The 26,145-nt window shown below is 38.2% G+C and overlaps 2 protein-coding genes across 2 annotated transcripts; one reads left to right on the plus strand and one right to left on the minus strand.

Annotated features, from left to right (window-relative positions):
• The first annotated feature begins 49 nt into the window (after positions 1-49).
• On the plus strand, positions 50-17,849 carry LOC140930995 (ceramide synthase 6-like). The gene is made up of 10 exons (XM_073380741.1): positions 50-267; positions 4,769-5,002; positions 6,910-6,967; positions 7,637-7,687; positions 10,598-10,690; positions 11,031-11,159; positions 12,714-12,820; positions 13,637-13,724; positions 15,032-15,097; positions 16,234-17,849. Exons 1-10 carry the CDS (start codon positions 86-88, stop codon positions 16,336-16,338), a joined length of 1,113 nt encoding a protein of 370 aa, XP_073236842.1. The 5' UTR covers positions 50-85; the 3' UTR covers positions 16,339-17,849.
• Positions 17,850-22,050: 4,201 nt separating this feature from the next.
• LOC140930998 (vesicular inhibitory amino acid transporter-like) lies at positions 22,051-24,479 on the minus strand. The gene has a single exon (XM_073380743.1). The coding sequence runs from the start codon at positions 23,999-24,001 to the stop codon at positions 22,316-22,318; it is 1,686 nt and encodes a 561-aa protein (XP_073236844.1). The 5' UTR covers positions 24,002-24,479; the 3' UTR covers positions 22,051-22,315.
• Positions 24,480-26,145: the final 1,666 nt, after the last annotated feature.

A 26,145-nucleotide genomic window follows, 5' to 3' on the forward strand; every position in this document is an offset into this window, starting at 1 on the left:
TGTAAGGTAAAGCCAGGTGTCCAGCTGAAACGAAGGGGGCGAACGGTGGTTGTGGGACATGTATCAGTTTCAACTTGCTTGAGTGATGGCGGCGGCTTTGCACACATGGAGAACTTGGTTCTGGGACGCTGACTTTTGGCTTCCCGTAAACTCTTCTTGGCAGAACGTTGAGGAATCAAAGAATCTAAGCTGGGGTCGAAACGGAGAGTTGTATTTAACCTTTCCCGTGGCTATAGTGTTGATTATTTTACGTTTTCTCTTCGAAAAGTAAGTGGAGTTGATCTGTTCTATCGTAGTATTGTAACCATACACGGCTTTTTGACCTTTTGGCTACATATGAGGAGATTTTTGAAGTACAGTTGGTTATTTACGCTAAACGACTTTTTCCTTTTGAAGAATCGAGAAAGCAAAAAATCATCGTTTTGATTTAATCGTCTGTATAGTACAAGCAAGCAAGCCCGGACGAATTTTTTTTCTTACATCCCATAAGCGATCCAAAGGGTAAGCTTATTCACGTTTCCGGAGTCCTTGCCTATCAAGAGCTTTAAGGGACCGAAGGTTAGCGTCGTTATCATCAACCAAACTTCTTACAACGTTTAAGACTGGAAAATCTTCAAGGGGATTTTCTTATCATGGGCATAAATATTTTGTGACGCTCTAGTAGTTTTATATCGCGACTTTATTTATTTATGTGCTGTCAAAACTTCAGAAAATGAAACCATTGACCGCAACTTGACACAGTAAAACCAAGCAATAATCACACGTTACGCAAATCTTTATGAAAGGTACTTAAAATAAGTTATATCTTCTAAATGTAAGGTGGTTTGGGGAATCCATAAAGGCTTAAAATGCGTGAAACCATAATTTTTTTTGTAAAAGGTGTGACCTGTAGCCGAGAAAAACGTAGAAAATTTACATGTCTGGATATCCGGAAATACAATAAAATCCATCTTTGACCAAACACCTGCTTATTCATACTTTTGTTACCTCCAAAAAAGCGGTTTAAAATCGTCTGAAGTTCAGACTTGAAAATTTGCGTTTATGACCTCTTTTAAATGGTTTTACAGTTATATATGTCCTTTGTTTATTTTTCTGATTATAATCAGTGCCCAACATTTGCTTGATGCACCTGTTCATAAAGTGCTTTCACCTGTAAAATAAAAAAAACAGTGCTGTACTCCAGGTGATTATCACATAGCCTAGAGTCAAGTGAAGAACAACAACCTTCTATTATAAGCTCAGAGTGAAAATAGTCTCCCAAATGTCATCTGTCTCCTCACAACCCCCCTCCCCCCTAGCTGGGTGCCCCACTTGGTTGCTGGGCAAGGAGACGAATGACATTTCAGACATCCCTTTAGAAGAACTACCTCCCAATTCACAGTGTCTTTTAGAATTTATTAGCCAAGATGATCACTCATAGACTGTGAAATTGGCCACATTTCATTTTAGAAAGTAATGAAAAACTAAGATAATCGACCCCATGCAGTTAGAGATCACATAACCCTTCTCATGCCAAAATTGTATCATACAACCCTGAAAATTCCAGAGATACAAAGATCAGCAACAAAATATAGTGGTTCTGCAAATTTTTAGGTTTATGATATAATATTCATTTTATAATTGGTCTTGAAGCCAGTATTTGTGACCTTCCTTGGGAAAATGTACACTAACAATATTTCGTTAAATGGTTAGACAGTTAGCTGTCCGTTAGTCATCCGTTAGATGATTCAATGAAAATCGTTAGAGGCGCTAGGCAATTCGTTAGCAACTCATCCGTATCCGTTAGAGCGTTAGTTGTATCCGTTAGAGGTGTTAGTCAATTCGTTAGCAACTCATGCATATCCCTTAGAGAGTTAATTGTATCTGTTAGAGCGGGAAACTAAAGTGTTGACTGACGATTCTATTGCTTTGCTGATCAAGGCTGCTGCCTTATGAGTGCCCTGTCATCAGAGGTTTCTACAATTAATTTTATTCGCCTGCAGGCGACCCAAATTATAAACGAGGAGCCCGCATTGGGCACCTGAACTAGTGATTCTTGCCAGACCTCCCCAACGTCCAGTGAATGAACGACACAATTCCCTACTTGTTCCACGCTTTTGAAATGAAAATATCAAATGTTTGGTCGTCGGCTGTAGGCAAAAGATACCGATGATAAAAAGTAAACAAACTACAAACAAGCACACGTCTTGAAATCCTCTTCTCTTCAGACTTCCGCTAATTGATCTCGAAAGAATTGAATGGTTACAGGAAAACCTTCGGTATAAAAGTCATGACCTTATTCCCGTCGTTTTGCCTTTAGAAACATTGCTGTTGTATGTATTTTTAAATAAAAGATGCAATTACACGTGATATATGCAAATTTTTCTTGCATCTACAACTATTGATCAGATTGTTCCGTTTTCAGTCTCGATACGAATGGTACACTCAGTTGACTCGGAGATTTCTTAGATCATTTATTCAGGTTGTATCTGTCTTTCTCCTTTTTTGGTACGTTTGTGGCAATTTCTTTTTAAAAGGTAGACTCCATGTCGAAATATCTTAACAACTTTTTGTTAGGCTACACAACAGTTCTTTGTGTTGTCACACAACGCTCCACACAAAGAATGGCTGTGGCTGTGTGGCAGACTTAGCCAAGTAAATGTAACCTTCCTGAAACTTAATTTCGATTGAATGCTGCTTTAATTTAATGTGGGGGCCGCTCGTCGGGGCTTAAAGCGGCAACAGAAAGAGAAGAAAAATAGATAAGAGAATATCGCAATATCACTGCAGCTTGCGTTCAATAAACAACAAAACTATCCCCAAGTCTTTTTTCATCCATCCTTTTTTAAAAGTTGTATCCCATAGTTTTTACATAATACAGGTGATGTGACTGCAAGCAGAAAGGGTCTATGGTGCCATAAAAACAAATTGCACAAAAATTTTTTATCTGGGTGGGTTTACATTGTACAAATTATTTAATTGACCTTAAACTTAACAGTAGTTCTAACATTTGACATAAATGCGATGGTGCATATTTTCAGTCAGTGATACTGGCAACTCAGAAAAAAGAAGTCAATGTTCTCCCAACAGGATATAAGGCCAGCTATGTCTTTTTGGTTTTAGTCTAGATAATGTTGCTGGGTACAGGAGTCCTGTGGGAACTAAGGCCATTGTATTTTCTTGTGACAAACATCCTTCATACTGCTACAGGACTAGACAATTTTTAAAACTAAACTAGTGAGCAGCACTCTGCAAACTCTTGCTGTAAAACTTGTTTATTCTCCTACGCGTTTCGTCTAACTAACGTAGACTTCTTCAGGGAGTTTTACAATCAAACACTAAACGCCTGTATTTAAGCCATAATATGACTAAAAATAATGATGGTCGCAAACATTGAAGGTTTGGCCGGATTTACGAAAAGGAACAGGCGCAGCTGTGAAATTTTTTACGCAAGGCGTAAGAATACTTTGGGGCCACGGTTTTAGCTAAAACCGTGGCCCCAAAGTATTCTTAAGCCTTGCGTAAAAAATTTCACAGCTGCGCCTGTTCCTTTTCGTAAATCCGGCCAAACCTTCAATGTTTGCGACCATCATTATTTTTAGTCATATTATGGCTTAAATACAGGCGTTTAGTATTTGATTGTAAAACTCCCTGAAGAAGTCTACGTTAGTTAGACGAAACGCGTAGGAGAATAAACAAGTTTTACAGCAACAGTTCGCAGAGTGCTGCTCACTAGTTTAGTTTTAAAAATTTAAAAATTTTAAAAATTGCTACAGGACTAGAATCGCATTTAATTTTGCCTTTGCGGAATATTTTTTTGTGGGAAATGTAAAAACCGAGAAAGCCTTTGGCTTCTTTTCTTTTTAGCAGGGCTTTTTTATTTTTCCTATCACCTGTTGCTGTGACAGGTTGTTGATTTGTTACAATACCCAATGTTTGTAAATTTTTTAGTTTGTTTTGTTATGATATTCAATGCTTATAAAAATTGTCTTAAATAATATTATATCCAAGTCATGTCATTATAAGTCACTGAATTGCTGTTTAGTTTATCACTTCTATAATTGTTATTCTTTAGAATTCACAAATTGACCTCAATTTTGATGGTCTTCTTTTAAAGAGATACTTGCTTTTTTACAGTTTCAGGGTTTGTCCTCTAGTCTTGACCCAAGGACCCTAAACTTTTGGTTTTTAAGAGCTTTGCTTTGTAATATGAGGCTAGCAGGGTTGTCACTAAGATTTCAAGTTGCCGGGTAAATACAACAAGTAGGTGGGGAATCAAACAGCTAGGGATTTCTTTTGGATCTATTTTTCTTCTATTTTCCAATAAAAGTAGCCGGGGAAAATCCCTGGCCCCTGGCTATTGACAACCCTGGGCTAGCAATGGAAAATTACCATTCATGTAAAACCCTATTTATTAAAGCTTGGTAATTAACTCAAACTCCCCACTTTAAATACTCACTGATTTCAATTTCAGTGCAAGGCTTTGTTGAATCAGCACCTGGTGGCCCTTGGTGGCTAACATTTGCTTCCAGGCATCATAGAAAATCTTCCTTTTTCTAGTAGAAATCATATGTTGGGCACCTTGGATTTTACAGGTTCAGAGCTCTGGGCTACTTTCAGTTTCTTTTTGGAGCACAGCCTTGCAGTGTTGCTCATTGTTAGGAAAAATAATGTTTTCTCAACAACTTAATTTTCCTCAAAAATGAAGTGTATTGTTCCCTTTGGAAGTTTGAGTTAGCAAGGTTATACCGTTTTGTGATCTTGATGTGATCTTTACCTTACCCGTTAGGTTTATTGCTACCCCATTTGCACGATATCTTGGAGTACAAGACAAACCCTCAGTGTTTGTTCCAAATACATTCTGTGAGAAGGTTTACCAGACTATTAGTAAATCACCCAATGCTGAAAGAATTGAAGGATTATCAAAACAGCTTGGCTGGTCAACACGTGAGGTCAAAAGATGGTTCAAAAATCGCCGTCAGCAATCAAAACCGTCTCTTATGAGGAAGGCTACAGAGAGCAGGTAGGGAAAAACTGGCTTAACTATTTAAGCTCCATTACCCACATGTAAGTTCTCCAGACTAATCTCTATACATTGCTTATGAAAACAAGTTGGGAGAATTTGATAAAAGATCAATGCATTTCCCCTTTTGTGATCATTTAACCAATTCTCACAGCCTTTTGCATTGATTATGTACTGATATTGTTTGGAAAAAATTTATATTGGTCAGGCTTGAGAGTTAAAGGGTATTAATAGGTTTTTTGTTGATCAGATTTAACTAAGAATCCTGTTCCTTTTTCCCTTTTTATGTGATTAATAAATAGAGATAACTTATTACCACATTCACACCTCAGCACTCTCTGCTCGACTCATAGACAATGTTTTGAACAGTTTTGCCTTGTTTTGGCGAGATGGTTATTAGAGAAAATGGCTTGCCTAGCCTCAGACATCTTTTTATACAAAATGTCAAGGGCAAATGAATTATCCAAGCAGAGCTACTTCAATAAAAGAGTGTCAGCTTCAGGTCCTAAGAGTTTGTGGGGTACAATCTAAGTCTGGTCCACAGGGGTTTCAGTAAGCATCGATGGCCAATGATCGATGAAAAGTGTCAGCTACTTTGCCCATAGAGGTCAGCTACTACTAGTTTGAATAATGTTGTAAACAAGAAACATATCATAAAATCTGAATGAAAACGTAATTATGTGTTTTCATAGAGGCCTACTGGTTTTACATTATGCCTTAGTCGTGTGAATGTTATATTTCAGTCATTTTTTCACAAGTTTCTTTATAGGTTTATGCAGAATTTGTTTACATGCAAAAGTACAGTGAAACCTGTATTAAGTGGACACCCTCTATTAAGTGGGCAGTAGCCGAAGTCCCCAAAATTTATTTCCCTTATTTACTTTAAATGAAACCTTTATTAAGCGGACACCTCTATTAAGCGGACGCGGACACCTAAAAAGTACCTGAAATAGTCATTTCTATTGTTGCCAACCTGTATTAAATGGACACTTGTAATCAAATCTCACTACCCAACATGCCAGACACCAGAAATGCGAAAGATTACCTTGAATTGCCACCCACAACTTTTTCCATTTTTACATTAAAAAACGTGACTTGACGAATTTATTTGATTAGTTTCACAGAACAGTATTGTTTTCTATTTCGTTTTGTTTGTATAGAGCTTTTTTTACTTATCTGATTTCTTCAAATTTGAGTTGCAATCTATGTTTATGGTACTATGACCAATTGGTCCACTTTGATAAAGAAATTAATGCAAACATATATGGTCAAAGTCTCTGGGAGTATTCTTAACATTTCGACTGTTCATTTGAATGGCATTTGACATCTCATATGACGTTATCTATCGAAACCTGTATTAGGCGGACACCCTGTATTAAGCGGACACTACAGCATTCCCCAAGGGTGTCTGCTTAATACAGGTTTCACTGTATGTAATTTAGCTTTCATCATTTGTTTATTGCTTGCAGGAATTGATTCTGTGATTGATAAATTGAAAGTTAAATTTTCTTGAATGAAAAGCATGCTCTTTTGTTCTCATTTTAGGGCTTTGAAGTTACAAAAATTTCCTGGGGCAGAATGTGCTTAGCCCCACCCCCCCCCCCCCCCCCCCTAGAAAAAGGGGACTAACAGCCCGTTGTTGATACAGTCAGTTACTCTAATCAAACCTGCTAGCTGCTTCAATTTTTGTCGAAATCCCTGGGTCCACAATCACCCTGGCTACTACTTTTTTATTGCTTGTTTTAATGCAGTTGTCTTCCCCTCCCCTCTCCCTCTCTTTCTCACTGCTAAGGTGGTGTGACTAGTGTCTGGATGCCCTGTGCAGGGGCACATTGCGTAGGTTACAGAAATGCCAAGTATGTGAGAAATGCATTGTTAACATTTACATCATTTGTTCTATATTTTAGTTGGAGATTTGTCTTCTATTTGGGAACATCTATTTATGGACTTGTCATATTGTTTAAGGTAGGCCATTGTTCTGTAATGGGGTATATTCGGAAATTAGTAAGAACTGCATTCCTCAGGAGATCAAACACTGCCCTGTTTGTTGGCTTCAACAAGTAGCTTAAGCAGTGGCAAAATATTAGTTAGGAACGTGCAGGAAAGGGAAGACTTTTTTATTCTTACTTCTTAATACCAAGTAGATAGTGTTAGAAATTAAAATGTCTGAAATGTGGTTGAGGTCAACTTGGCCCACCTAATTTTGTGGATCATTGCAGCTATGCTTCTTATAACCTTGGCTGGAACTCATTTTAGGCTTATAGAATGGTTAAGTAAGGCTTTGCGAGACTTTGAGACCCCGGCTTCAAAATTTGAGACCAAAAGTTGGGGACTCCGAGGCGCAACATCACCCAAAAACGAGACATTATGACCCATCACAAACGTTCCTGAGATTTCGGGCCAAAATTTTTCCAAGATCCACTTTTTTCGAGTAACCATTCTATACCCCTCATTTTGCAGCCTGAGTTAGTTAGGTGTTGAGATAATGTAACATATAATGTAACACCAACTTTCTGGAAATCAGTTTGGAAGAACATTTTGCCCATGGAGTGTGTTTTTGATTCTTAGCAAGATGACATTAATGGTTTTGAAGTTACAGGTTTAAACATCCTTTTGTTTTACCACTTTCTTCAGGAGCCTTGGCTCTGGGATCTGAGACACTGCTTCTTTGATCATGGAAATCATGTAGGTCCCATGTTGCCTTGTATTTACATTACTACTAACTAGTATACATACTTCATTCTTACTTAAATGACAGGAGAATCAAAAGTGGTATAGTAGTTGAGGCTCACTAACCTACCCCCACCCAGCAGCCCACATTCAAATCAGAGGCAGATCTAGGGGGAGGGTGCAGGGGGTGTGTAATCCCCCCTCCCCCCCCCCCCCTTGAAATGACCTGCAGCTTTTATAATACAACTGGTATTCTGCAAAATATGAAGATATGTATGACATGTATTTTCAGCAGTTCACATTATGTTATTACGCAATTCAAAAGCCTTCTTCGTTGTCGCGTTTAGAATTTCTTTATGTCACCAATCAGTTTCACCATTCCTTAGTGGTGCATCCCCTCTTAAGAAAAATCCTGGATCTGCCCCCACAAATTCCAATTTTTTGGGATTCTTATGCTTACCCTTAGATATGTCTTCTCCAACTACAATCACAGACAAAATTAGTTGGGAAGGTTGTACAACTTAACAGTAGTCCATTTTAATCCTGAAAAAACAGAGTTTTCTCTTTTGCTAAATATCCCCCGTCCCCCCTATTCAATGTTGGGATATAACAGAACAATTGCGCGCACAAACATTAACGTTTTGATCAACATTGGGCCAGGGGTGGGGGGAGGAAGAAAAAGAAGAGGTAAAAAAGGCAACCTTCCCAACACTTTTGACGATGATTGTAAGAGAATAGGAAATCAACTTTAAACGCTTATAAAACTTGTCGCATTTAACATTTGGTTGAGATATCTCGCCCTGGAACTGTACTGATAACGCACTTTCCAAACTATATAAAAAATATAATAAAGGTTATATTTCGGTAAAATCATAAATACATGTAGGAGAATTTTGCATCTGACGCGCGTGACATTTCATAGCGTGACCACAAAATCCACTGGGTGAAATCGCTTTCTTCTAAGAACGCCAGAAGAAAACATTTAAGGTCTTTAATTTTCCTCATGAAGTAAGAGGACGTTTCCTTCGCGTGGACTATGTAGAAAGAATGGCTACAGGTTGTCTGTTTCACCAGATTTAGCGAAAAGTCATGAGGGTATTTTTAAGTAAAAAAATACTATACCATTGCAGTCGTTGTCATGTATACATGCATCTTTTTCATCAGCGGTATTATTCCTGGTTAACTTTTGCTGTTTCCTATCAGCCAAATGTTTTGAAAGATGTTACAAATAGAAATGGCATAAAGGCTGCCACAATAAAGTTTTTTTTTTCATTCCGGCGGTGTTAAACTATCCTAGAAAAACATGATGTTTGTAGTTGCGAGGGAGGAGTGAGATAAGTGCTGAATTAAAATCTTCTAGACTTTATTTTCGTAAGGTCTGAAGGTAATACGGAACCTCTATAAAAGAGTTTATTCAGCCATGTTCAGAGTTCATATAGAAATTGCTGTGCTACCGTCGCCTGTCAATCATTCAGATAATTTGAGAACAGTAAACAACATGGGTTTCCACATTCCTCCACCACATTACTCCATAAGAAAATGCGAAATATATGCTCAATGAACCAACTTTCAAACAAGAAAAGGGCAAAAACATGTAAACCATGTAAGAATATGGACAGTTTTTGTCGCATTTATCTACGGGGATAAATTTAACAACTGTTTCCCAACATTACTCCATTTAAACAGTGCCCTATAAAGGTCAATTAGCAAAGTTAGTTTAATTTTAACGCTACCCATGGAGTAATGTCGTATTTTACTTAGAATTAAGCTAAAATGTCTATTAAAATTCGTTTGGTTAAGTCCTTGCAAAGCCCCGAACAAGTCAATTAGGCTATTTTGTCGTTAGCGCTACTATAAAGGAATTATTTTCGGCTACGAAAATGGAGTAATGTGGTGTGTGATGACTTTGCGTGTGTTATCCTTTTTAATTAGGTTAACGAAGACAATAGACGCCTTAATCTAAATCAAGAACGTACTTTGTTCTCGTTTTCTGAAACCAGTTTCGAAAAGCGGTGCCACAAGGGCTTAACTAGAGTTATTCAGCCAGAGAAAGTAGCCTCTAGAATTCAGCAATTTCCACTCAGCCTCATAGTTTGCTCGTGTGGCAAATGGACATGTGCTGAATGTTGTAAAGAATGGGGAGCTGCTAAGGAATATGTCAGCTGCAATGTAGCGATCCGAATGATTTTTTGGGGAACTGGTGAACGCACTATATCTTGCTTTAACATTTAAAACATATCAGCCTATGCTATAGTCAATAGCTTTCACCGAAAATAATCTTGCATTTGTATTTTGGCTCTTCCTGTGCCCCGGAAAGAGCAATAGTTGTACTTACCGGGTTGCAAAACATGCCGAATATAAACAGGCGTCTGCGCCAAAAATTGTCTTAACAAGGTACAGCAAATATCTTTTTTCAACAGAGTACTGTTTACGAGTGTTTTTTGAAGACGTTTCTACTGACAAAAAGTCGTCGATTTTTGACCTTTTACTGCCACACCCAGAATTTTCAGACAATCACAGACAAAATTAGTTGGGAAGGTTGTACAACTTAACAGTAGTCCATTTTAATCCTGAAAAAACAGAGTTTTCTCTTTTGCTAAATATCCCCCGTCCCCCCTATTCAATGTTGGGATATAACAGAACAATTGCGCGCACAAACATTAACGTTTTGATCAACATTGGGCCAGGGGTGGGGGGAGGAAGAAAAAGAAGAGGTAAAAAAGGCAACCTTCCCAACACTTTTGACGATGATTGTAGTTAGCACTCTAGTTTTCCCTTATCCTTAAAACCAAGATTTTTTAAATTCCAAGTTGATAAGAAGTGGTCAAAAAATTAAAAATCAACATGTGAGTGTGCTTCCTCTAAATCATTATTTATTTATCTATTATATCATGACAATGGTTATTGTTTTTTGTCTCTTTTCAGCCACTCACAGATGAAATATATTACTACTACTTGTTTGAGACAGGGTTCTACTTGTCTTTAATTATATCCTTGTTTGTTGATGTTAAAAGAAAGGTTAGTATGAATGATGTTTTCTTGCATCTGCTAAGTAATTTTGTCATGTTTTGAAAGCTCTCCTGTCATTTAAAAATAGTTGGTAACAGGGCTAAGCACTTAGAGAACTGTGGTTTAGGTTATAGTTTTTGCTTTCTCCAATCATTTTTGCTAAAGATTGTGATGAACTCCTAATGTATGAATCACAAAAGCAATTAACTCTAAAAAACCCTTCAATGGCAAAATTTAAGTAGCACTAAAGTAGAGATGAGAGGATAATTTTGATGAAGTGATCCAGTTTTGTCAATAATGTTGTGAGCTTAACAAATAATTCTTGCTACTACTTTTTTTTATTTTGCAGGATTTTTGGCAAATGGTTGTTCACCATATAGTTACGGTCCTGTTATTAGTCTTCTCCTACTATAGTGGTTTCTTCCGCATTGGATCTATTATCGTTTTGCTACATGACTTGGCAGATATCTTTCTTGAGGTGTGTTTCAGCTGGCTGTCACCAGCCAAATAAGGATTGATTGTATTTCTGGATGGAAAGACATAGTAGGCTTTATTACCAATTGCTATTCAGGGCACTTTGTGGGGGATCAAAGACTGTCCCCAGTACGGTGATGGAAATTGATCCTAATGGAGGTAGCATGCCCACTTGGGACTCATACTGCTGGGTTTACAATCCAGGTTAGCACTAACTCAGGGTTAAATTTTAACCCGGACCTCTTTTTCTTTTCATCAAAAGCATTTTCTCAGAAAATTTTCTCTATTCTATTTAGAGTAGCCAATCATCAAATTGTAGACAGAAAGAATTAAACTGAATTTGCTTTTTAAGCTTTCATATCTGAATTCAAATTTTGTACTAACCCTGGGTTATGTTAACCTGGCTTTGAACAACCCAGCCCAGGAGGGTACCCAGGTTTGAGCCATGGCCTTACCACCAGGCAGGCTTTTAGCCAGACATTGAGAACTGGCCGTCCAGAAGGCAGGCATGTTTTTCCACAGATATATAATAGATTAACTAAATTTTCCTTGTATTTCTTCCAAAAATGGGCGTCAACAGAATGGCTGGACACCTTTCTGGCTAAAACCTTGCCACCAGATGGATTTGTTTCATTTCTTATCATTGCCATTATTAAATATAGTCCCTCAATTTCCTATTCTGGTGTAAGAAGAGAGGCTGCTGGGACGGGGGGTGGCTCAATATGGGACTCATGGTATGTTTTGTAACATGGACTTTAACAGGGAAAGTAAGAACTTTATTCAACAATGTGTAGCAACAAAAACCAAATAGATTAGTCTAATGGGAAAGCTGTTAATTCACAGAGTGGAGTGGGAGCTAAGGAGAACAGGGTCAGGAGGGGTAAGGGAGGCAGAAGAGGAAAGGGAGGGAGGTGGGAGATCTAAAAAGGTACAAAGCAGGAGAAATGAAGGAAAATTAAACAACAGTGTTAAATACTTTGCAATCAAAAAGGAGCTTAAGAGAGGAAGCCAAAAAAGGGGCAGTAGCCAGGGATGCCAGGTACAGGAGGTGGCAGGTTCTGGACCCCTATCCCCCTACCATAGAGGCCCCATTGGGGTGCAAAGAACAGTGGCCAATCTAGGCCCCCCCCCCCTCCCCCACTTACTTTTAGACCAAACTGAGGCCCAAAGGGCCGGAAAATTTTTTTGTGAGACTGGGCCCCTCCCTTATCTGAAGGTCTGAAGGTCTGCCACTGAAGAAAGTCAGTTTACAACAAGCTGTAGCTAGCAGTTACTAGCGGCCCAAGAGTCATTTTAAGTAGCCTGAAATTTTTTTTAATATGCAGGATTGAGTACAGTCCTTCTGTAATTTGAATTCCCCTTAAAACTTTACTTGCTTGTTGGGCAAGTCATGAACAGAATTCACTATCCAAAATCCACTAGCCTCAGGTTATAGGACCCAACTGACTTTCTTTGCACTCTGCCCATTCCAAACCATCATCCAAACACGCTTTGAGTTTAATTACTGGTACCCTAACTTGCATTCTGCCAAGTTTAACCATGTTTTTTTTTTTTGCAGTCAGCAAAGGTGTTTAACTATGCTAAGTGGGAGGCAACCTGCAACATAGCATTTATTTTGTTTGCTGTGATATTTAATTCATCAAGACTGGTTTATTATCCATTTTGGTAAGTAAAAAAATGATCCAATTTGATGCAGTTCCCACATTCAGTAGAGGAGCCTTACAAACAAATTTATATGGTGTAATCACTCGCAAAATTGATGTAACCTTTATAACAATGTGTTTATATCAAACCATTTGATTTTTACATTGTGCAAATGAAAATGGGCCATTTTACCTGACATTATTTTCATTAATGATGTTCTTAAAAATTTTACAGCTATCCCCTTATAGATTCCAGTAGTGAATTTATCAATATTTATAATCAAGTTCAGATGTAACACACACTCTGATTGGTTGCAAATGTGATACCATCTACCAATAGTTTGTTTTGAAAATTAGAAAGTAATATGTGGGGAATTTAACCGATGCTTTATAATAAAACAAAGAAAGAAACCTTGACTATGCTAGTCACTTCCTGCATGCTTTACAACAGAACAGAGCACAGTCAAGACATCTTAATTTGTTAATTATAAATTGAACCTTTAGTCATAACATTGTAGCCATAAGATTTGTTTCTGCATCGCTGCTTGTGTAATGAAAGGGAATACTGAATATGGATTGAATCTTTTTATGTGGGGTGGAGAAAGCAGAGCCTAGGACAGCACCTGGATGAGCCATTTCCAAGTTCCAAAATCTTGTACTTTCAAAACGACATTAAGTGCAAAACCTTTGTTGTGAAAATAGTTTCATTTGCATTAGAATAAGAATTCATTTTCATACCAGTGGCTTTGCAATCAGCCTAGCTTTGAAACAGAGTCTTTGGGCAACTTGGAAAAATGACCTATTTACTTTTTTTTGGTGTTTTTTCTTGTTGATGCAGGGTACTGCATACTGTGTACTACTCTCCAAGTTATTGTGGTCCATTTAAAGCTTGGCCTTATTTCATGGGACTTCTCCTATGCCTGCAGGTAATTAATTGAAATTTAAATCCCATGCAGGGAATAAAAAGTGAGTGTGGCCATTGTGTGGTCACGTCGTGACAACTAAAATTGGATGTCTAAATATGGAACTGAAAATGTGGGTCAAGGCATAAATCAGCCAATCATGGCTCAGGCTGCATCCTGTAAACTGCCGATTATTAGCCCCACCCCCAGTTATAGTCCTATTTACCTGTAAACAAAAAATACACCCAATTATGAGCCCTCTCTCCCCAGATATATGTCCCCCTCTAGTGTGTATCGATTTATTATATGACATTTTAAAGCATAATTACTAGTAATAACCAAAGGTTACGGAGTGCGGGCAACAGCCAGTGTGCAAAGAAAGTAGTGTCTCATAACCCGGGCCTAGTGGATTTTGCTATCGGGCTAGTGAATTCTGTTCTTAACTTACCCGAAGGGCAAGTGATGTTTTTTGAGGAATTCTGCTCATCAAAAAGCTTTTGGGGCTAGTTGAAATGACGTTTGGGCTAGTAAATGCTAGCTTCAGCTTGCCCGAATGGCAAGCCTCAAAAATGATTTTCTTTGCACCCTGAACAGCAATCGAAGGTCAAAACACTTTTGCTCTTTCGCTGTGCTTTGCATAAGTTTTACTTGTGATGGATAGTCAGAACATGTGTGATCAGATTATGAGTGATAGAAGGTCCAAACGCACATAATCAAATTGCGTTCTGTTCATTCCATTCATTCTTAGTGGAAGTCCAAATGAATGCTGGCTACATTCATGTCGCTCAAGCGTAATAACAACCTGCAGATTAGGATTGCAGGCTCCTCTTGTTGCCCTAAAAAAAACACTAAATGCAAGATTTCTTTTAATCAGCTTTGCTATAGCTTGTTTCAAAGCGCTTTTTTTATTCCGGTTATAACACCCCTCTGATACAGCCCCTGTGTTTATAGTCCCTCCTAAAACCTATCGAAGATGTATAAGCTCAAGACAGTTTACTGAATGTGACTGGATATTTTTCTTGTTGCATGGGATGTCTGCTATGATAATAATGGAGGCTGCGGCAGCTGTTGGTTGAAAAATGAGAATTCAGAGTTTGCAGGTCGTTGAAGGGTCATTAAATTTCAGCATGGAACCTTTTCTCCCTGTCTAATTTTTTTCAGATATTATAATTGCAGTCTTATCCCTTAACTTTATTTTCAACACAATTTCAGTTACTGTTGCAGTAAAATTTTGTAGTTCCCATGCCAGCACTTCCTTTCACAGTAAAACTCTTAGTTATTGTTCTTAAAAAAATTGTTGGTTGGTAACGCTCTTATCATTTTTATTTCAGGTTCTTCATATGTATTGGTCTTACAAGATTGCCGAGATGGCCTTGTCTTTTTTTAGAAAAGGAACGGTGAGTTAAGCTCTTGGGTATATCAGACATACTGTATGTGCTCCCTGAAAAATGTGTCATTTCTAAGGAATAAGTGTATGAAGCTATGGAACAGGGCTATGGTGAGGTGCACTCACTTATACGTAAAAATCTTTCAACCAGAAAGATGTCATTAAATGACTGTTACATCATTAACTTGGGACAAGAAAAAATAGTCTTGAGTCTGTGCAAAAGGATTTGAATCAGTGATCCCCCCAAACACCAGGCATGCACTCCAACCACTGCACTGTAAGAAGGCTTGAAAGTATGGTCCCTGTGTAATGCTGGGATCATCAATCTAGTGGGGAGTGGGGGGCACTGAACAAATTTTTATCCAGGGAGGCTGCGCCTTGATCGAGGTCCAACTCCTTACCCTTTTATATACCATTTTTGACAGAAAAGGTTTCCCCTTTTACATACGTAGTTTACAACTTTTCATCCCTTTGAACCCTTTAAGCCCTAAGAGCGATCAGCATCAAATTTCTCCTTGTAATATCAATGCTTTGTAAAACAGAGTGGACATGAGAATTACGGACCTGATCACACATGATGAATTTGCTTGACATATTATCAACTTCTCACCACTACTTCTGTAGGAAGTGAATAGGGACAACCAATGAGAATTCAAATTTTGATCTTAGGGTTTAAATGGTTAACTACTGTAAATGCACTGTCTTTGAAATTTGAAAAAATCACAAACCAGGTTTTTTTCTCTCTTTTTCACAGCCGTAAATTTTTACTATTCGCCCTTTTAGGTAGTTTTACAGATCATGGAAATGACATATTTTCCAACCCTTTTAAATACTTCAACTAGTGAAATCTCTACCCTTTCATATTCCTGAGGTTCTGAAAAAGATACCCCTTTATGGGTGGAGCCTCCCTGTATAGGCAGGCCATTATGGGGAACACCCCCCCCCCCCCCCCCAATACTCCGCAATGATGAAGGCATATTGTTTAGTGAAAAAATAAAGAAAAGTGGCCAATAGCTTGGTAATGGAAGGTGAAGATGCTGTCCTTCGTATTTGACATTCTTCCCATACATCACTGAGCTTAAACCTTGGAACCTCATGATCATGATTCCGTTTGTTAAATTAGTGACATATTTGTTTGTCTGCAAGGTGGAGGGAGATGTACGCAGTGATGAAGAGTCAGGACCAGAAGAAGAGAAAGCAGAAATTAACAAAGTAGATGGCGTTTTGGACAATAAGAAAAAGCTGCAGTGAAGAAACAGTGAGCAGTCCAGTGATTTTAAAAGAGAGGGCTCTGTATTACATCAGCATAAATCTCTTATTCTTTCTTAGGTCAGATGCGAATGGAAGTGTCTTGACATGTGACAGAGTTCAAATGTGTTTCTTGTATTTTCACAAGAAAAGGACTTTGTAGTCTGTCTAAAAATTTACCCTTTGGGTTTTTTATTTTGTTAAGCCCAAGTTATTAAACCTTAAAGAAAATTAGCAACAAATTTTGTTTTAAAAACATTGATAAAATGAAGAGAACAATTTTTTTCTTGTTGGGTAGTGCAGCTCAGGGTGCAGAGAAAGTCAGTTTTTTAGCTTGCCCTTTGGGCAGGTACTGGCCCAAGAATCATCTTAACCAAGGGAAAAATGTTTTTGATATGCAGGATTGATGATTAATTTATTATTATTTATTAACGTTTTATTAATTACACCAGTAGGTTTTTGATTACTCTCTTCATAAATAAGACATATAGTCTTATAATAATACTTCTGTAATTTCGAATTCCCCCAAAAAACTCCCTCTGGCTCACCGGGTGATAAGTTAAGAACATAACTTTCTTTGCATACTGCAGCTCTTTGAACATTGCCAAAGTACTGCTAATTGGCTCCCTTTATGGTTCTTTGTTGGCATTGTCATTTTCACAAATGCAAAACTTTGAAAGACCTTTTAAAGCTTGGTAAATAACCTCTTCACTCCCAGTTGCCCAACAGTAACCAGTGGAAAACAATTCACAAAAATTCCAAATTTCGCTTTGTTAACATACACGGAAACAAATAATGTCATGCAGTAGTTCTGCCCAAGAGGTCTCATCTGTGTCTATAAGCAGAGAGCACTTAACCCTTTAGACCCCAAGATCCACATACAAATTCTCCCGACTGATCTCCATACATTTCTTTTAAGAATAGTTGAGAGAATTTGGTTTAAGATCAAAGCATTTCTCCCAGTAATCAATTAAGTAATTCTCATAACCTTTACCCTTGATGATCTGCTGATGTTGTTAGGAGAAAATTGATGTTGGTCACTCTTGTGACCTAAAGGGTTTTTACTATAATAACACTCTATCTATGTTTGGTTTTAGTTGATTTCAGCAACGAAAGTACCTTTATAGACCACATGCTTGCCCTCGGGAATTCTCATTCCTGTTAGAAGTTATAACATCTTTGGTAAAATAAGACTCAGACTCAGTATACATTTGTATACGTTCCTAGTGATATTATTGAAATGGGAACATTATTTCCCACATGGTGACTAACATTTGGCTGACACGTGAAAAAAGAAAATATGTCAACACTTTGTTGATGAGGTTACAGTTTTAAGTCATCTTGGTTAGAGATTCGTTTTTGCTGTTCGCTACTTAAAAAGTTATTCTTTCTTACTTATGGTCCGTCTAATTAAGTCTTGCAAATTGGTCCATCTTTTAGATTTTTCAGTGACTATGTATTGAGATTTAGAAATATTTAATAAAGGACTAATGATTAAAAAACACATTAATTTTGCCTTATTGTAATGCCATATAAAGTTTCTATCAGTTGTGCAGCCAGCACAACAGGAATTATTTTTTAGCATTTTTCACGCACGTGAAGCTTTTGCAGGGTGGGTGTGAGGAAAGTGTCTCATGCTCCACACTTGCCTTGTACTGGCCTTTCGCACGCCTGAAAAAACATGAAATATAATGTCTGCAGGCAGTCTTTTGCGTCAGCCATTAAATTGTTTCTTTCCAAATGTGCCCAAAATTGGTCACAATTAAAGAAAAATTTCAAATTTAATTTCGTAAAATATGAATACTTTAATATTTTACCATGATGTGAGGGAGTAGTTGAAGAGACATAATTGAAATTGCCACAATCGACAAAATGAGGATAACCTTATTATAGCAAATTAATGCAAATTTAGTGAAAAACAATTTTCGAATAAGGAAATTAATGCGAAAGAGGGGGTAACATTTCAAAATAAAGGAAATTAAAGCAACGTTTACAAAGCAACAAAACTTGTTGAGACAACAGGATTAAAGTTAAACTTGACATCCAAAATGGATACTTTGTTCTTCAGGGGCATCCAACGACTGTTTTCTGTAAAATATCTGTTCTGAGAAGCAAATGCTGCCTAGAATTTTCTATTACTTAAAGATGGTTGAAAATTTCTAGATGACTGTTCCATTCATGTACAGTTTTCAAGGCTTATCTAATTATTTCCCCACGATTTTCTGAAGTTAAATTCTCTACATTTCACTGCCATGGTTAGGCTTTTTTTCGTACAAAATGGAGACCTTAAATTTTCGCATACAAAAATGTAATGGAGAGAGAAATCAGAAAAATTCTCACTTTCGTAATATGTTAAATTGCATCTAAAAATTTTCTGCAAATAATACTGAAGCCCTTGTAATTTTGAAAAGACTCAAGTTCCCCTAGGATGACCGAACAAGTACAAATTTAAGAGCGCCGCTTAGAATGCATTTCTAGAGATCTTAAAGTATTTTGGATAGCCTAATAATTAATTAATTAAGCCTAATTTGTGTAGCCGTCGTTGAGTGCCCCAAGGCCTGGTTCTTGGCTCTTTCCTCGTTTCTCTCAGCGTCACTCTGCTTACAACTTAAGAAACTGTGAGGGAAGGCTGACCCTGTCCAAAACAAGCACAAAATGATTTGAAACGAAGCTTGTCTTTCAGCAGGGCCATGTTTCATGGAATGACGTACCCAAAAGCTTAAAAAATGCTGCATCTGTTGAGCATTTTTAAGTGAAATATCAAGAAGGTAGCTGATATATTGGATTCCCACATGGCAATCATGTAAAGCAGTTGTAATTAGTTTTAAACTTAGTAAGCTTAACTGATGATTTTTCGTGTATAAAAAAAATTACATACATGCATACGTACAAAGGGTTTAAGGGTAGCCTTCATCCTTCATAACAGGCGCTTCATGAGCCAAGCGAGGGGAACGCGGCATTTTACTCGAAGCGCAAAACGGATGCGAAGCGCAAGACGAGGGGAGAAGAAAAATAGAGCACCTTATTTTGTCCTCCCCGCTTCGCACTCATTTCGCGTTTCGTGCAAAATGCCGCGTTCCCCTCGCTTGGCTCATAAAGTGCCTGTTGTAAAGGCTAGTTTAAGGAAAGAAATCAGGCAACTTCAAGTTCTACACAATTTCTCTGTTACTAGCGGACCACCACCCTGAAAAAAAACACCTTTCTCTTAGGTGTCAAGACTGTCAGATGGTATTGAGAAATTGGAGTAAAATAATGGAAATTTTAAAACACTACACTTGGTTAACGGCACGGAAATTAACGTAACATAAATTAACGTGACTAAAATTAAGGTGAATTTTGAAGATTTGCGTTAATTTCATAAAGTGTTAATTTCCTATAATAAGGTATCCATCTCAGTCTAAAGCAGAAACAGCCAATGCAATAAATGTTCTATGCAGCTGTGGGAACCCATCAAGACACACAGGTAAACAGACAGATAAAATCATGATTCATCCAAAGTGAACATCGTCCTGCTTTCATTTCAAGGTGGATTGTCTTACTGATCCCAGGGGGGGTACTCCAGATTTCAACTGACGGATGATCAAAGGATTTATTTTTGATTCTGGTTTTTTTTTGGGTAGGACAATTTGGCAACTATTTTTCTGGTGGTTTAATTTAAGTCGGGATATTTTTGGGTATTCAAAGCAATCTGAGGATTTGTGGTAGTGCTTGCGCATTCGATGGGATGGGACTTTTCAGGGTTAAGTTTTGATCCAGGGATATTTGGGGGTTTTGTTGGAAGCCCTAGGGTTTTTTTTTAAATTTGATTTTTGCCCCCATTCGGTCATCCCTGTCACTTGAAATCCTGAGTACCCCCCTGGGTGTCTGACTATGATTATCTGGGTGGGAATCCAACTTAAAAGGACAATACATCTCAAAAAATCATTCTTAAAACATTTCTTTTAATGTAAAGGACTTAAAAGGGAGATTGAGTTACCGCGTATTTCGAATGAACATTGCAGAGGATTCAAGAGACTACAAACAGGACCACTACTTAGACTCAGTGTTAAACTTTTCATTTTTTAATAAATGACTTTAGTTTTCTATCACTGGTTAACAAGGAACATTTATGTACGCATAGCCATACAGTCAACTCTCGCCTTGTGGACACCCTGCTATAACAGACGCCCCGATAACAGGGACAACAGCTAAATCCCAGGAAAAATATATTACAGACATTTGACTGAAATAAACTTCCACTGTTACGGACTCTTGCTAATGAAGACATTAACTCGAGGTCTCTAGAGTGTCTGCTATAAAGAGAGTTGACTGTATCCTGCAGAACATGTGCTATTATTTTGTGTTTTTTTTTTCTGGTTAACAAAGCACCAAACAGGCATGGAGCATGAGATGTGTGATGGTAGAAGACAGAAAATTATATTATTCTGTGTCTCCCCCTTTGCGCAAGTTTCACACGCCTCAACTGCTTTGCGCTTGCTATCAATTGCCAAAAAAATGCGAAAATATAATGCCTGTTCTGCAGGCTAGCATAGCTAATAAAGCAGGAACATAATATATTCAAAAGTTTAATAATTTCCAAGAGAGCTGTAATTCCCAGCTTTTTCCAGTAGAAAAATAAAGAGCTTTAATAACCATGAGCATTAAACATATTTATCATTATGTACAGGTAACTTTCGAGTAAATAATATGAATAATATTACTACATAAACAACGAAAACAAGTTCCCGACCAGCGGTAACTATATTGGAACAAAACCAATACCTTTTTAAAGAGCAGAATATTACCAAAATTAGTAATTTTAGCAGTTTTGTACAGTTAAGCTTACGAAGCCAATCATTAATAATAATGTATTACAGTGGAACCCCGCCTTACGACCACCTACGGTTATCTCGTCATCATGGCCATGACAAATTTTTTTGGCCCATTGGTGACCATATTAACGGGCTTCCACTATATTATTACTATTATTATTGATTTAATTAGTTTATTATGGTCAAATATATAATTTATTAAGTACTAAGGAAACAAAAAAATTCTTGCCACAGGAGAAGGCATACAGTCTTGGCATTTTTTAACAAACCATGCAGGTATGAGAAGTTGGTGTTCAAAAGAACAGATTTATGTTAAGTCAATGGAACTTAAAGAGAACAGATACAAGCATTAATATATCATTTTGCTACCAATATTTTATATCTTTTTTCTCTGACATGAACAAATTTGAAGATTAATGCCTACATTTAAGGCAGCAATATTATCTCAACCTTTTCTTAATGTAAGAAAGAGACTTAAATATTGGTTTTCGGCATAACATGCAAGCATAGATCCAAAACCTTCGTCTCTCTTTTAACCCTTTAAGCCCCAATGTCCACATACAAATTTCTCGAGACTAGTCTCCATACATTTCCTTCAAGAATTTTTTTTTTTTTCTCATAACCTTTTCTAAAGTAGGAAGGCTTGTCTTTTGATGATGTACGATATATTTGTTAGGAGAAAAACTGACGTTCGTCACTCTTGGATTATGACAAAACAGTCATATTTTTTTAAATTTGATGGCTAAACTTTAAGGAATTTTAAACCAAGCCACCTGAGGAAGCTTGTACCTTTGCACACACCCTATTGGAAACAGGTTGGTGACATATGTACCCCCCCCCCCCCCCCCCTTCCCAAAAATGATGTCCTTTTTAGGAATTTTAACAAAAGACTTGAATGCTGTTTTTGGAACAGCTTTTGAGCCTCATACATTTGTATGACTTTCTTAACCAATGCAGACGCATTTACTAAAAAAATGATGAATACCCTATGTACCAGCCTGCGTGGCAGGCGCCAGTTAAATTTTTTGGCTAGGTTTTAAATAGCATGGCAGGCGAACATGCAAAGGGAAGAGGAATCCCCTCATGCATGCCTGCCCGTCCTAAAAGTTTCTTCCTTTGCCCTAACAAAACTGGCACCTGCTATGCAGGCTACCTATGTACAGCTGTACTTAGCTGGCATTTTTGAGAGCAATAGAGGAATAAATCAGACCCAGCACACCAGCCCCTACCCCAAATAATATTATAAACAACTCAAAAGCAATCTGATACCACTGTAACTTGTTCCATTTCAGTTGCAAATGGAAGAGACAAGGAAATATCAAAGTTATGCACACTCCAAACACACTGCCAAATATACTCATAAGAAGTCCAAAATGTGGCACAGCCAGTGCGATACCCAGGGTGGAAAAGACTAGAATAACCCTTGTTGACAGAACCCAGAGGTAGTTATATCGCTTTTTATTGTAGCAAAGAGGAAACTTTGGTAACAGTAGGATATCGAGAGTACCACTAACAACGAACATGTTTAAGGGATAAGAAAAGTAAACATTTATCACAACTAACAGTGATGCTACTTTACTCAGTATGGAAGCATGAGCCGCGCTTAGATTTAAAAGAACAATTGACTGGGTTTTGCTTCCAAACGTGAGACAGCACAACAGTCCGACCAAAAATTTCAAAACCGTGACCAATGAAAACCCCCAATGGGAAACCTTTTTGTACTTTTTTGGTTCTTGCATGGAAACCTCTATTCCAGGAAACACTGTATGGCCACAGTAGGAAAACAGAATAATACCTAAGCTAATTGGAAATGTATTTAAATCAAAAGATGGAATATTTGCCCATTCCCAAGTGTTGTAATCACCCAGTGAAAAACCTAACAGGACAAGGACTATAATAAAAACTGCTATGACTGCCAGCATACTTAACCAGGCTAGGACAGACAGTGTCTTGATAAAGACAGTCAGAAGCAGGGCCACTGTACACATCAGACACCATTCTTGAAGGGACAGCTCCACTTGGCTGCTTAACAAGTCTTTCATGCTTTTACCGAGCACCATCACAAACAGGACACAACTGGAGTAAGAAAGACTCACTGTGATGAAATCCACAAGCCTGCCTCCGATTGGTCCCCACGCATCCGCTCCAATTTCGGCATAGCTCGCTCTTATTCGTTTGCGAAGTCGGCTTTTCGGGGAGATTTCGTAAAGACAGTCAATCAACAGAACTGAGGTCACGCCAGCAAAGAATCCGATGACAAGGATGAGGAACAGAGCAGCAAATCCTCCCAAAGCGATCGCGTAAGGAAACGCTATCACACTACTACTAGCAATAGTCATATTTATGAGGTTCCAAAGGGCAAGTAAAGTCGGTGCTTGGCCATTTTCCGTCATTCTCTCCAATAACGACACAGTACCGCTCTTCGACTTCGAGCTTTCGCGATCGTGTATTGACAATGCTACCGATCGCTGATTAAGAGAACCATTCAAAGACCGCGTAATGGACACCATGCTAGAATACAGCGAAAACTGGAAGGAGGGAATGAACAAAGAGGCTTGGCTTGTCGTGAAAGTCGTCGTGAAGCTTTTACTGTTGTGCGTGTAGAAGCTTGAACCACTTTTCTCGAAGCCCATCTCGGACGAGCGAAGCAAAGGAGTTCCTTCGTTTGGCGGTTCAATGTCATATTCATCCTCGACCGCTTCCAGGAGCTGCTCTTCCTCGATTTGTTCTGTCGTCAACGGCATGTCTTCGACGATTGTCACTAGTTCAGGTTCTTTGAGTACTGTACTGCAGCTAACACTCGCGGGCGAGGACGCCGTCGAAAGCAGATTCATTTCTGTGCTATCTTTGTCCATGGCAAATTCTTGGGTCCAGTTTTCGATTATGTCTTCTCTTCTAGACAATCCAGAAGCAATCTAGCAAAAGTAAAGGGCGGCAAAGACTGTCCTTTGCCTGTGAAGTTTCGACTAAGTGAATAGTACATTGCGCCGGTTGTCCACACGTTAACCACGTCAGACTGGTTTTCCTAGTTTAGAAGTCGCGTAATTCAAGTTTCGCGCCTGCTTGATCGCACGATGACTTTGCCAAAAAATGAATAATTTTGCCCCAAAAGTAATAACTATTGCCTTATTCACGGGCCACGAAGGCAGAAGTTAACAATAAAAATCTCCAGGTTGTAATGTTTCAATTGTTCGGGAACTTTCACGTAGTTGTTCATAAGTTTGGAATTGTAGCGTTCTTGTGGCTTGTCACGCAACGGTAAAAACACGTGCGTGTGGAGGGGAAACTCCTGAAGTCACGCACGTAAAAACAATAAAACTTTTTAAACACTGATGGCAAATTGATTGCATTATGATAAGGAATGTGTAAAGGACAAAACAGAATCTTTCTTAATTTTTAAATTAAAGCAGGTAGCATAACTAAAATACACTTGCTCCGTGCTATCAACCGGAAATTATTGCGAAACCTCTTTCTTTCCCAAGCCTCTTGCCTAAGACGACCGCGGAACTTCGCGGGAAAACAACACGAAAATATGGATCACTTGCCCCAGAAAACGCATCAAGAGATATTATACTGTAAGAAAAAACTAAAACCTTTTAGATTCTTAGGATTGTCATTTTATTCAAAAATCAACGTCATTCACCGATTTCAGTTTAGTCGCCAAGCGTGCGTCAAAATGTGACCAACACTTCTGCAAATTATTTCCGCTCTCGTCAGTAAAGTTTAGTCTTCCTGTTTTTGAATTTTTGGCTGAAAAGATGGAAGAAGACTTAAACCTGCGGAACTTGAACTTGAAACTAACTTTAAGAGGGAAGAACCTGTTGGACAGCGGTGAAGTGTTTAGTTGTTTGATTGCCCAACTGGTCAAACTTGTTACCAGGCTTTTCTCTTGTGAATTGGGAGAAAGAGCCCGTTGTTGTAAATAAACAACTTTTCAAAAGAAATAATGAACATGAAACTAGCCTTAAAGGAACTAACGGTGAATCGCAAACAACTTTGCGTGCGCTGGGCCCACCGAACACAAGAACATTCTTCGTTTGTGAGTGATCCTCGTTGAACTCTAGGTTGTACTTGACCATTGATATTATATTTTGAAAGTTTTGTCAGGAGCCGATTACGGCTCCTGACATAGCTTTGCAGCTCTAAATTTATAGCCTGTGTGATTAGGCTATCTATTGGGGATTTGGCGATGGGAAGGCGAAAAAGCGAGAGAACGGAATGAATGTTATGAAAACATGTTATAAAAAACAATATACGTTGTTTTAAATCAGCTTTGCAGTAGTCTTTGGACTTCTTGTTCTTGACATTTCAGACTAGCTTCGGGGTAGAAATTGCAGATTTTGGTCTCACTTCGAATGTTCAGTACAGTACAGATAGCCAGTATTTTTACCCATGAAAGTATCTTAGGGTTGTGCGTAAATAAATGACCTAGAAAAAGAACAAATGACGTCATACTGTGTTGGAGTGTGGTCTACTGACTTTAGAGAACCCTTAGAGGTGTAATTCAATTTTTCCGAAGAGCATACTCTTCATTTTCATATGAGAGTCCCCACCCTCTGTTTCGGAAGTAGGGGATGGGTACTTTCATGGTTACTTGACCAATTAAAGTGTACAGCTATTTCTAGAAAGGCTGTCGGAAAAAATGTGCTCCTGACAATCCCGAAAGGTAATATGAGATACGATCATTTCACTGTTCCTGACACTGTAGCTAGCTGTCGAAACTACTTTTGTTACTTTTCTTTAGCACTAGCAAAGATACGTCCATGGCCTCTCTCGTGCCATTTTTTCGAATATCATTGAAGAACTAGTTAACTCAAAACCACCCACAATACCTTTCGGGATTGTCGCGTGCACTTTTTCCGATAACCTTTCTCGAAATAGCTGTATACAAATTGACACTGAGCCTGAGTGATCATGATCGAGCATATGTAGCCACAGCGCGAAAAACATAGAGTACATGACGCACGTCAGAAGATAATAAAGGTCTCTCTTGTAAAGG

This window comes from Porites lutea, chromosome 3, assembly GCF_958299795.1.
Source record: "Porites lutea chromosome 3, jaPorLute2.1, whole genome shotgun sequence".
Classification (NCBI taxonomy): domain Eukaryota; kingdom Metazoa; phylum Cnidaria; class Anthozoa; order Scleractinia; family Poritidae; genus Porites; species Porites lutea.

Bases quoted from the DNA above. Each gene is read 5' to 3' on its own strand.
- LOC140930998 (XM_073380743.1), bottom strand. From the start codon at position 24,001: ATGGACAAAGATAGCACAGAAATGAATCTGCTTTCGACGGCGTCCTCG.
- LOC140930995 (XM_073380741.1), top strand. From the start codon at position 86: ATGGCGGCGGCTTTGCACACATGGAGAACTTGGTTCTGGGACGCTGAC. The intron at 13,725-15,031 runs GTAATTAATTGA...TTTTTATTTCAG, and splicing joins GACTTCTCCTATGCCTGCAG to GTTCTTCATATGTATTGGTC. The intron at 15,098-16,233 runs GTGAGTTAAGCT...TTTGTCTGCAAG, and splicing joins CTTTTTTTAGAAAAGGAACG to GTGGAGGGAGATGTACGCAG.